General features: G+C 66.4%; 1 protein-coding gene across 1 annotated transcript; it reads left to right on the plus strand.

Moving 5' to 3' along the window:
* Nucleotides 1-1,170: 1,170 nt before the first annotated feature.
* On the plus strand, nucleotides 1,171-5,467 carry NEUROD2 (neuronal differentiation 2). Its single transcript, XM_085083555.1, has 2 exons — nucleotides 1,171-1,409; nucleotides 2,533-5,467. Exon 2 carries the CDS (start codon nucleotides 2,538-2,540, stop codon nucleotides 3,612-3,614), a length of 1,077 nt encoding a protein of 358 aa, XP_084939681.1. The 5' UTR covers nucleotides 1,171-1,409; nucleotides 2,533-2,537; the 3' UTR covers nucleotides 3,615-5,467.
* The last annotated feature ends 6,933 nt before the right edge of the window (nucleotides 5,468-12,400 follow it).

The raw sequence follows: 12,400 nt of genomic DNA on the forward strand, positions 1-12,400 counted from the left end.
CACCGCTGGCACCGCTGGCACAGCCCTGGCGGCTGGGCACGGCCAGCCCTTTGTCTGCGTGTGGGCACAGCCACAGCCACCGCTGTCACCGAGCCCACGTGGTGGCCGTGCCACCCTCGCCTGCTGTGCATGGCCAGCACATGGCAGTGTGTGGCACCACAGCCAGGCAGGTCCTGACCTCCCGGGTTTGTGGGGACAGAGGAGATCCAGGGCACTGGATGCTCAATGGATGCAGCCAGGAGCAGGGCACCAGGTGATGGGATGTGGCTTCTGGGGACACCCTGTGCCTGTTTGGGTTCCCCAGCCCTGCTGCAGCCCACCAAAAGGGCAGCAGCCATTTCTGGGTGCAAAGACACCGAGGTGGGGACAGATTTGGAGTCTGGAGGGTGACAGAGCAGTGAGGAGTCACCTGACAGACAAAGGCCTTGTTGGCTGTGCCATGGCACGACTGGGCCTCAGCCACCACCACTGTGGGACTAGAATTGGTGGAGGCTCAGCCCTGGTGTGCATCAGGGAGGGTGTGAGTGTGCAAGGGTGTGCATGTGGTGTGTGTTTGTGCACCGAGCATGCCAAAGGCTGCAGGGGCTGTGCCATGGGGTGCAGGGATGTTGGCGTGGCCGTGCGGCCACAGGGGTGCCGGTGGGTCCATGTGCCACCCGCATGGGGACACACAGCCCCGCAGCCACCAGCCCTGCCCACGCCACACCTGCAGCCCCCCGCCAGCACCGGTGTGGCCAAACTGGGCACTGCCACCACCACCGCCATGCCCGGCCGCAGCCCCCAGCCCGCGCCAGGCCCTCGCCACCGCAGCCATCGCCGCTCGGCTGCCGGCTGAGGGTGGGGACGGACCCGGGCGAGCAGCCGCGGCATTTTGCGGCGAGCCGCAGATGCCAGCTCCCAGCGAGGGTCCCCGTGGCATCTCCCCCCTCGCCCCAGCGCCCGCCTGTGTCCCCGCCACGCTTGGCCCAGCCGGGATGGCCGGTTTTCCCGCTGGCTCCATTGTTCCTCCCGGCCCCGCCATCGCCTGCATCTCGCCCGGGTCCCATTTTGCGGCGTGTAGGCAGAGCTGGAGATTTGGAAGAGGTTTTTTTTTTTTTTGCTTTTTTTTTTTTTTTTTTTTTTTAGAGTACAGAGTGACAGATGGCGAGTCCTCCTTCCCCAGAGAGACAAATCTCCCTGAATGCAAGCGCATGTCAATCATTAGCTCTCATGTGATAGCTCTCGCGCATGACGTGCCAACCATATGGCACTGGCAGCAGAGCTGGTACCCCCTTTGCTGGGTAGAGATGCCACTCTCGCCTCCTTTTGGATAGAGGACTGCAGGAGGCTGGAGCACCTCAAGGAGCCGCGTCCCGCTCCCAGAAGATGCTGGGAACAATGAAATAAGAATTCCTGCGGTCCGCCCGAAGGTGAGTTATGTAAGAAGTGGAGGGTTGGGAGGGCAGCGGAGGAAACTTGAATGGAGAAAAGGCAACTTCCATGTTGATTTTGTTTCTCCGCCACGTCTCGCCCTTTTTTCCCCCCATCTTTCGTTCTCCCCCGGCCCTCGGTTCTCCCACTCCCCGCCGGCCCCGCGGATGGGGTTTTCTCCCCCCGCCGGAGCCCCCCCAAGGGGGGTTGTTGGGGTTTCGCCGCTCCCGGTCGCCCCCCCCCCCCAACCTGGGCGCGCCCGGGGCGCCGCGGTCCCGGTGGGACGGAGCGGGCAGCGGCGGCCGAGCGGCATCAACGAAATCAGCGCGGAGCCGCCGCGCCGCCGCCCCGGGGGGGCCCGACCTGGCGGAGCCGCCCCCCCGCTCCCCCGCGGCGCCCCCGGCCCCCGCCCCGGGCGGTGCCCTCCGCCCCGGCCCCGCCGCGCCGCCCGGCCCCGGGGGCGCCCCCGGCAGCGTCGCCGCCCGCGGCCCCCGCGCTCCCCCGGGGGGGCTCCGGCCGCCCCCGCAGCCCCCCGCCACCCCCGGCTGGTGCCGCCGCATTTTACGGGCCGCGCTCCGGCGGCCGCGGGGAGCCCCGGGGCGGGGAGAGGGGAGCCGGGCGAGACTGACCGGGCCGGAGGGGGTACGGGGGGTACCTGGGGGTGCGGGGGGGAGCGGCGGCCTCGCCTCGACCTCCCGGCCCCGGGACGGCGGTGGCGGAGCCGCGGCCGGGGCCGCTCCGCTCCCGCGGCAGGGAAAAGTTGGAGGCGTCAAAGAGGGACCGGCGACACCGGGCCCGGCCCTCGGGGCACCGGGGGGGTGGCATCGGGCGGGCAGAGAGCGGGGGGGCGCGGGGGGTTGTGCAGAGGAACAGGAACGGGGAGCGGGCGGCGGCCGCGGGGACGCGGGCGGTGGGGCTGGGGGGGGGTTGAGATGGGGGGAATCGCCGCGCCCCGAGAGAGCCCCGGTGGCCCCGGGGTCGGGCAGCCGGGGCGGGGGGCAGCGGCGGGCGGCCCCGCGCCCAATTCGTTTTCGCCGGTCCCGGCGGGTGGGAGCGGGGCGGGGGAGGGGGGGCGGGCGGCGGGGCCGCCGGTAACGCCTGGCTCTTTGCCCCCCGCTGCAGCCACCATGTTGACGCGACTTTTCAGCGAGCCCAGCCTGGTCCCCGAAGTCCCGAAATTCCCCGGTTGGGCCGAGGAGTGCGAGGAGGATGCCCGGAGCGAGAAGGAGGAGCGGGCGGGGAAGGGCTGCGCCCTCCCCGAGGAGCCGCCCGAGGGCTCGCTGGGAGAGAGCAAGGAGGAAGGGGAGCTAGGAGGGGACGAGGAGGAGGAGGAGGAGGAGGAGGAAGGCCTGGAGGAGGCGGAGGGCGAGCGGCCCAAGAAGCGCGGCCCCAAGAAGAGGAAGATGACGAAGGCGCGGCTGGAGCGGTCCAAGCTGCGGCGGCAGAAAGCGAACGCCCGGGAGAGGAACCGGATGCACGACCTGAACGCGGCCCTGGACAACCTGCGCAAGGTGGTTCCCTGCTACTCCAAAACCCAAAAACTCTCCAAAATCGAGACCCTCCGCTTGGCCAAGAACTACATCTGGGCTCTCTCCGAGATCCTGCGCTCGGGCAAGCGGCCCGACCTGGTCTCCTACGTGCAGACTCTGTGCAAGGGGCTGTCCCAGCCCACCACCAACCTGGTGGCCGGCTGTCTCCAGCTCAACTCCCGCAACTTCCTGACGGAGCAGGGCCAGGAGGGGGGTCGGTTCCACGGCCCCAACGCCGCCTCCTTCGCCGTGCACCCCTACCCCTACCCCTGCTCGCGGCTGGCCGCGGCGCCCTGCCCGCCCGCCGCCGGCCCCGGGCCGCACGGGCTGAGGACACACGGCTACTGCGCCTCCGCCTACGAGAGCCTCTACGGCAACACCTCCCCCGACTACAACAGCTCGGAGTACGACGGGGGCCTCAGCCCCCCGCTCTGCATCAACGGCAACTTCTCCCTCAAGCAGGACTCTTCATCCCCCGACCACGAGAAAAGCTACCACTACTCTATGCACTACTCGGCGCTGCCCGGCTCCCGCCCCGCCGCCCATAACCTGGTCTTCGGGTCAGCGGGGATGCGCGGGGGCGTCCACTCCGAGAACATCTTCCCCTACGACATGCACCTCCCGCACGAGCGGGGCCCCATGTACGAGGAGCTCAACGCCTTCTTCCACAACTGACCCCCCTCCCCGACACCCCTCCCCATCGCCGAGGTGGCGGGGATGGGGGGCGAACCCCCTCCACACACCCCCCACCCGCGGCGGCCCCGCGGATCGGCCCCCGGGGCTCCGCCGTGGGCTTTGGTGCAATATGGGGACCCGGCCCCGGCGGCGGGTCCCCGCGCCCCGTGGGGACAAAGTGCTTTTTTGGGAGGATTTTCCCTTTTCCTTAATTTTTTTATTATTGTCGATTTCGTTATTTTAAAAATTTTCATTATTTATTGCTATTTATTTATGATTTGATATAATTTATTTAGCTATTTTGTTATTATCGCTACTATCATCGCTATTATTATAATAACTATTACAGCTATTATAACGACTATAACTACTACTCCTATTATTATTATTACTATATTTTCATTATTATTATTATTATTTTCCCGGGGGGGAATGTCCCGCACGGGCCGACCCCCCCGTCTAGCCCACCGAAGCCCCCCCGGTGCCCAGCGCGACCCTCTGGGTCGAGCCGCTTCGTTTCATTTTTAATTCGTTTCAATTCAATTTGATATATTTATTTTCAATTCTTTTTTCCCCCCTCCCACCCCCATTTTGGGCCGTTTCTCCCCTCCCCAGCCCTGACCCCGACCCCCCCGCACCCCCCCGGCATTGGACACCCGCTGCCCCGGCCCGTGGGAGCGAGAGGAGCCCGCGCTGCGGCGTGGAGCGAAACTTTCCGAAGCAATAAAGAGGCGCAGGGAGGAACGAACCCCAATTTCTATCTATGCAAGAGGCCCGGCCCGGCGGACGCTCCGAGATGCACTTTGCTTTGGGGGGGCCCCGGCCCCGCTCCCCGCCCCGGGAGCTCCTCGCAGCGCGTGTGTCAGGACGTTTTTTACCTGTTTTAAAAAACTTGAAACGGAAAAACAAAAAAAAAAGAAAAAAAAAGGAAAAAAATAATTATAAGAATTAAAAAAAAAAATTGACCCCCCCCCAGCGGAGCCGCCCCGGTTTTCCCGAGCTGGCGGAGCCGGGAAGCGCAGCCCGCAGCTATGCAAGCGGGGCTCCGGGGGGGCTGGCGGGGCTGCGCCCCCCCCGCGGCGCCCGGCCCGGGGGTCTCCGTCCCGGTTTGCCGCATTCCTTCAGCCGGGAGACGCCGGAAAGCCGATAATGCTTTTTTTTTTTTGGTTGGGTTTTCTTTGTTTTTTGGGAATTTTTTTTTTTTGTCGGAACCTGCCCGCACCACCTTCGAGAAACCAGCATTTTTAGAGACCAGGGAGGAGGAGAGGAGGAGGATTTCTGAGAAATGTTTTGAAAACGAAAAAAAAAAAAAAAAGGAAAAAAAAAAAAGAAAAAATGGGGGGTAAAAAAGGAAAGAAAAAAGTTTTAGGAAAAAAAAAACTAAAACGGGAAAAAAACAAAAAAAAAAAAAAAGAAGGGAAAAAGAAACAAAAACCCACAAACCGTTGTAGCAAAGGGGACCCGCTGCCCGACACCAGAAGTGCTTTCGTGTTTCCGTTCCGTTTCATTTCGATTAATAAATATTTATGGCCAACGATATGCAAGACCCCCCCGCGCCGGGCGCCGCTCCCGCTCCCCGGTCCCGGTTCCCGGTCCCCGTCCCCGCCGCCCGGACACTGCTCGGCGGCGGCGGAGAGCGGGGGCGCGGGGCCGGGGGGCCCGGCCGTACTGCATGCACCGGCCCCCTCCCCTCCCTCCCGGGGCCGCCCCCCCCCGGCCCCGCTGGACGCTCGTCGCCCGGTCCCGGCCCCGCCAGGACTCGTCGGCCGTGACGAGCCGCCGCCGGTGCGATCGCGGCGAGGCTGTAATTACCGAGCGTCCTTCGACGGCGATTAATAAATATTCAATGTTGACTCCGCCGCCTTCGCCGCTTTCCTTCCGCCCCGGGGGCACCGAGGGCACCGGGGGCACCGGGCAGACCCCCCCCGGCGGTGCCGCCGCCGCTCCCGCCGCCCGAATGCGCGGCCCGCGGGGCGGCGGCGCTGATATAACGCGGCTCTGCCCCAAGGGTGTCCCCCCCGGGACCGGGGAGGCGGTGTCCCCCCCTCACCAATAAAGGCACCGGGATCCGGAGCGGCGGTCCGGCTCGGTCCACCGGCGGCGACACCGCTCCGCTCCCCTGGGAGCGGGAACTCGGAGCTTGGTGCCCGGGGCTGGCACCGGGCCGCGGTGCCGGTGGCCTCGGGAAGGGTGCGCGGTGGCCGTAGCCAAGGCCGGGTTCCTCGCTGGCGGCCCCGGGAAGTCGGTCTGCTCCCGGCGCCGTGCCCGGGGCTTGTGCCGGTTCCCGGTGCTGGTTCCCGCTGGAGCCTCGGCGCGGTGCCCGGTGCCGGTGCCGGTGCCAGTGCCGATGCTGGTGCCTGTTGGAGCCCCGGGAGCCCGGCGAGGCGCCGGTGCCAGTGCCGATGCTTGTGCCGGTTCCCGGCGCCCGTGCCCGTTGAAGCCCCGGAAGCTCCGTGCCGGTTCAGGGAGCCGATGCCCATGGGAGCCCGGGCAGCCCCGATACGGTGCCAGTGCCGGTGCCCGATGTCCGGTGCCGATGCCCGGTGAAGCCCCCGGGAGCGCGGCGCGGTGCCGGTGCCAGGCGCGGAGCTGTCCGCTGCGGCGGTGCTGAACGAGCTCCCTGGCCTCTTAACGGGCGTCAATTTATTTGCCGTCCGCGCCACCGGGGCTCATGGCCACCCGACGGACGCCGGCACCGGGCAGGGTCGGGCACTGGGCTCCCGGTCTCTCTGGCCACGAGGGTCGCGGGGGTCTGTTCCCCGCAGGACTATCGTGTGCCGGGGCCACATAGGGGCTGCGGGCACGGAGCCACCCTTTTCCTCCCGGGAGAGGTGTCCGGTACCCTCACCCCGCAGCCCCGAGGCTTTTGGGGATAAACCGGGCCGGTTTAGGGTCGGGCCGTGACGCGCTAGAGCTGCAAACCGGGACCGGATACAGCGCGTCCCCGGCGTTCTGGGTCCGGTCCCAGAGCCACCGGTGGCGAGGAGTCGGGCCCGGGCCGGGGAACGGATTCGCCACGGCCCCACGAGCCCCTGCAGCGGCCCCGGACCCCCCGGTCGGGCCCCGGCACTCGCCGCTCTCCGCAAAGCAGTGCATCCTCTTCCGACGGCTCTGGCCCCAACATCCTCCCGGGACTCGTTTCTCGGGGGAAAAAGCCCCAGGGGGACGCGGGGGGAATCGATGGGGCCGGACGGAGGCTCCGTGGGGCCGAGGCTGTCAGTGCGCGACCCTTCCGCCGTCACCCGCAAGCAGCGGCACCGGGGCCGCGGCCCGGAGCAGCGGCGGCGAAGGGCGGATGCCCCCGCGGAGGGGAGGAGGGGGACGCGGGGGCCCGGGGGCTGCGGGGGGGCAGCCGACATCTGCTCCCGGGGCCGGCTATGCCAGGGGGTGCCGGGCCCGGTGGCGAGGCTGAGGTTTATGTTCAATTGTCGGGATTTTTGTTTCCCCGGTGCCCGCCCGGCCCCGCGGAAGATGCGGGAACCGGCCCGGCTGCTCCGGCAGGGCCCGGCCCCGCAATGCGGCCCCGCACTCGGTGCACGGCCCCGGTGTAAAGCTCCGGAGAACAGCTCCGGTCCTAAGCTCCGGTGGAAGGTGTTGGTGCACGGTGCCCGTGAACGGTTTCGTTGCAAAGCTCCGGTGCCCGGCCTCGGTACTAGGTTCCGGTGCCCGGTCCTGGTGCCCGGCTCCCAAACCCAGCCGCGGTGTGAGGCTCCGAAGCCCGGCCCGGTTCCCAGCTCCGGTGCCCGGTCCGGTGCCCAGCCCTCCCGCCCGGCGGCCCCGATGCCCGGCGGCTCTCGGGGAGGGAAGCGGGAGGTCGGGAGCCGCCGCCCCGCCGGGCTCTGCGAGCGTTTGGTGCGACCGTGGGATCAAATTCACCTCGGGTGGGTTGGGGGGGTCCGGGGAGCTACCGGGACCCCGCACGGCTGCGCCGGGGGGAGCGGAGCGCGGCCAGCACCGAGGGGACCTGGCGGTGGCGGCTCGCCCCGACACAGCCCCGCTGTTTCGGAGCAGGATGAGATGGGGGTGGTTGTCTCCCCCCCACAATCACCCCGGTGCCCGCGGTGCCCCCGGTGCCCCTGGCCCGGCCCCTCTCCCTGCCCGGCGGAGCGCGGCGGGGGCGCGGGGCGAGCGCCAGCTCCGGGTCGCCGCTGCCACCGGCGAGTGCCAGCCGGGGGGGGGGAGGAGGAGTCATTGCTTCAGTTTAAATTTCATGGCATCTGTTCATTATTATACAGTGCGGATTTTTATATGGACAGCTAAATTAAAGACAGATTTCTGCCAAAATTGCAGATACCATAAAAAACCGGAGGCTCCCGGCGCCCGGCGCTCGCCGCGCTGCGGAGGCGGCCCCGCTCCGGGGGCAGGGGGCTGCCCGGGGGTCGGGAGGGATGTGGGGGACCGAGAGGGAAGTGGGGGGCCAAGAGGGGGGGTTGTCCCCTTTTTTGTGCCATGGGGACCCCGGGACGCAGCCCCCCGTGGGGAACCAGGGGGTCCCGGCGGTCCCCGGAGCCGCGGCCGGGGCGGGCCGGGCTGGCAACGGTCCCCGCCGCCCCGGGGGCTGCAGGGCCGCCCCCTCCCCCGCCCGGTCTGCCAGGCTCCATCGCAGAGGAGTTAAAACAAGGACATCTGTGCCTGGAATCGCTGCGAAGCTCCGAACCTGCCAGCGCCTGCTGGCACCGGCCGCCGGCGGAGGCGGCTTCTCCGGAATGCGGCACTGCCGGCAGCTCCGCCCGGGGCCACGGCCCGGCCTCGAGGGCTGCGGGGCCAGGAGGGCCTTGGCACGGCTGGGCAGTGTCCCCACCTGTGTCTGTCCCCACCGTGTCCCCGCCAGTCGCAGCCCCATTTACCCCGTGCCCCACCGAGCCCTGACCCCATTCCCACACTGGGCACGGGGTTGGAGGGGTGGTGGGAGACAGCGAGGGGGTGAGGAGAGGGCTCTGCATGCCGGTGGGGCACGGGCAGGGCTGGCAGGGGAGAGAGCACTGAGGGGCAGGTGGTACCCGAGGGAAGGGAGGCACCCAGGCCCGGGGGCACCTGGTAGCCCCGGCTCTGTGAGCAGCCCGGGGTCTGCAGCCCCAAGGTTTGTGGGGAGCTGGGAACCTGCCCCCCAGCCCCTGCTGGGCCCCAAGGGGAGAAAACGGGCAAAACCCAGGCAGGGGCAGAGGGGGAGGTTGGATCCAGCAGACACCAGGCCAGCTCTGGCTGGGAGCGTTGGAGAGCAGGTGGTGCCCACCTGAGCACCCCACAGCAGCCCGGCCCCCTCCCCTTCCCTTCCCTTCCCTTCCCTTCCCTTCCCTTCCCTTCCCTTCCCTTCCCTTCCCTTCCCTTCCCTTCCCTTCCCTTCCCTTCCCTTCCCTTCCCTTCCCTTCCCTTCCCTTCCCTTCCCTTCCCCATCCTGGGCTCCAGCTCACCCCCACAGCCCCTCTGGAGCCCTGGCCTGAGTGTCCCACCCTGTCCCGGTGTCCCCGGGCCGAGGTCCCGCTCCCCCCTCTCCGTGGCAGCCGGTGGCTCATTTCATATGGGAAATGTCCATTTTGTTGCTACTTAAAAGCTGATTTACGGCGGCTGCATCCCAGCCCTGCCTTGGCCTGCGTTCATCCCATAATCTGCCCATTTCTCTTGGCAGCTCTGGCTCGCCTGGGCTCGCCGGAGTCTGTGCCGGGCACGGGAGCCCCCGGTCCCCTCCCGCAGCCCCGGGTCCGGGCCACTGTCCCTGCTCGTGCTGCTGCTGGCAGCTGGATCCCATCCGCCTGGAGCTCATCCCGATGCCCCCGGGACAGCAGCGCCGGACGATGCCTCAGGGAGGGAGAGACCAACCCTCCAAAACACCTTTCCTGCGGCTGGAGGGGACGCGGGAAGGGGTTGGGGACAGCGCGTGGGTGACTTCACATCATGCTGGACCTCATTTCCATCCAGCTGCACTCCAGGATGGGGCGATAGGATCCATCAGGTCCCGGCAGGACACCCAGGATGGGCACACCTGGGCGTGGTGACAGCGGCAGGACCGGAGCTGAGGTCCTGCCACCGGTGATGAGCAGTGTCCCGGCTGTCCCAGCCCTCCCGCACGCTCCTAATTGAATTTTACCCCGAGTATAAATCTTTTTGTTAAATGTGATTGAAAAGCACACCTTTGGAATCATCACATTAACCCAGCACCGGCGTTATTAGAGTGATTAAAACCTTCCCCAAGTTCGCGCCGGGCAGGGCGGCAGGATTGTGCCGTAATCCCGGGAAAGCAAACAAGTTCTGCGCAAAACTAATTACATTTAGAGCAGCTGTGATAATAATCCTAATTCAACCCCATTTGGTGCCTAAAATCCGGCGATCCGGCAGCGAAAGCCGGCGGCGGGGGAGTGGCTGTGGCCCAGCTCTGCCCTCCAGGTCGTCCTTTCACGACAGAGGTGACAAAACTGGGGGTCTCTGGGGGATCCCTGGGGAGTCATGGGATCGTCCCACCCCTTAAAGTCGGGGTCCAGGGTGGGGTCTCCGCCCTCGGCCACCAAACCCGCGCTCCCCATCACCCTGCCTGACCCCGCCACCCCTCCGGCGCCGCGTGCCGTGGCTCTGCCCCGGTGCCCGGGCGGTGGCACGGTGCCCAAGCCCCCCCTGCCGTCCCCGGGGACAGGGGGATCGGGCGGCCGCAGCTGGCGCACGGAGCCGTAATGGCCACGGCTGGGCTGGCACGGCGGCCCCGCGCCTGCGGGCACGCGGGCAGGAGCAGCTTGTGCGCCGTTTGTCCTTGACGAGTCCCCGCGTGGCCGCCCCTGCCTGGCGCTGCCACCCCGCCACAAAGCCCCCCGCCACCGCCGCCGAGACCCCCGGCTCGTCACACGTGTGACACCGCGAGCCGGGCAGGACACCCTGGTGTGTGGCTCTGGCTGGAAGCGAGCGCTCTGTTGGCATCTCCGCTGGTAGGCATGGCATTGGCAGCGCCGCCACCACGGTCACTGTCACCAGGAGCCCCGCGGCTGCCATCCGAGTGCCACACGGGGTGACATTCCCACCCCGGCCGTTACCTCGGGGAGCGTTCGCTACAAAAACGTACACTGGAGCTTTTCTTTCTTTTTTCCCCTTTTTTTTTTTTATTAAAGTTGCCAAAAATTTGTGTTAGCTAATGGCTTCTTAATTCCGCCGAAACCGAGGGAAGGAAAATGATGCCATTCATCTTGTATTGGTTTGAAATCACGTCTGACAACTAATCGATCATACTGTGGGACATTAACTCCTTTGGATGGGGGCCCAAGCGCTCTCGCAGCTCCTCGCTCCCGCGCTGGATCCATTTAACTACTTTACTGCTGGTATTTTGGCACGTGGCTCCGCGGGCTGGTTCCTCTCCGGTTGGTGCCGCTGAATTATTTGCCTTTCTCCGGATACAGCTGGCACGGAGCGCCCGCAGCTTCCCCCGCCCCTCCGCCGGCGCCCTTCACCCGACCTTGGCCCCGCCGCCCCCCCGAGGGGTCCGCGCCCCCCCTTGCCCGTGGATTCCCCCCATTTTGGGAACCGCCGGGGGGAGGTTTCCAGGTGTGAGCAGCCAGGGATGTCTGTGGAGTCCTGGGGATATGATGGGCGGTGGCTTTGTTCCCTTGGCCCTGTGGTGACCCCAGGTGACCTGTGCCTCAGTTTACCCGTTGCTTCCCCATTTCTCCACGGGGATGTCCCCCGGTGTGGTCACGGGGATAGACGGGGGGGGCTGGTGGCACCTCGCAGCCATGAGCAGACATGAGGTGGCCTCAACCCCAATGTCCCCTCTCCCACCTCAGGGAGTGCTGGTGACCCACCTCCTGCCCCCGCCATGTCCCAGGAGCCCGGTGACACCACAGAGGTTCTTGGGGACAGGGATGGTGGCACTGGGCTGTGTCCCCTCCATATGTGGGGACACCCAGGCACAGCTAAGGGGCTGGGGGCACTCCCACCCCCAGGACAAGGGGGTTTGGATCCTGAGCCCCTCCATTCACTGCCATGGTGGGGAGGGACATGGGCATGATGAGGGGGAAGGCCCTGGAGGGACCACAGGGGGACACAGGACACCCCAAGGACCCTCAGGTACAGCTCGGGCAGCGGTTTATATACCCAGGGTGGGTGGGACCAAATCCAGGGCAGGCTGTGATTGGTCAGGAGCACCAGCCCTGGCAGGGGATTGGCTGCCAGCACAAGCCCTGGGTGGGGATTGGCTGAGGCCTGTGCCCATCCCTGGAGGCCGGGTGGTCCTTGGTGGCCCCCCAGTGATGGGGACACTGGGAGTGTTAGTGACCTGCCTCAGTGTCCCAGCCCAGTGCTGGGGGCCCAGCCTGACCCCAGGGTCACAGCCCCATGTCCCCCTGCAGGCGCTGGGTGCCACCAAGCAGGCTCTGTCCCCTCTCTAGGGTGGTACTCACAGACAGAGCAGGGCTCCTGGCCGAGGAAAGCTGTCATGTCCATCTGTCTGTCCAACCCTGTGTGTCTCTCTGTTCAGCCACCCACTTGCCACCTGGCTGCTCTTCTGTCTGTCCCCTTCCTGTATGTCACCTGTCCGTCCATCCATCCATCCATCCATCCATGCATCTCCATCCATCCATCCATCCATCCATCCATCCATCCATCCATCCATCCCTCTGTGCATCCGTCATCCATCCATCCATCCATCCATCCATCCATCCATCCATCCACACTCGTGTGCCATGTGGGTGACATGTGTGTGTCTGTGTGTGTGTGTGTGTGTACATCCGTGTGTGGGTGGAGCCAAGCAGGGTGTGGCAGGGATGGGAGGAGCCAATGGGGAGGGACAGCAGGCTCTCCTTGGGGACAGG

The sequence above is a fragment of the Lichenostomus cassidix genome, chromosome 27, assembly GCF_008360975.1.
Source record: "Lichenostomus cassidix isolate B80296 chromosome 27, HeHo_3.0, whole genome shotgun sequence".
NCBI classification, from domain to species: Eukaryota; Metazoa; Chordata; class Aves; order Passeriformes; family Meliphagidae; genus Lichenostomus; species Lichenostomus cassidix.

Bases quoted from the DNA above. Each gene is read 5' to 3' on its own strand.
- NEUROD2 (XM_085083555.1), top strand. From the start codon at position 2,538: ATGTTGACGCGACTTTTCAGCGAGCCCAGCCTGGTCCCCGAAGTCCCG.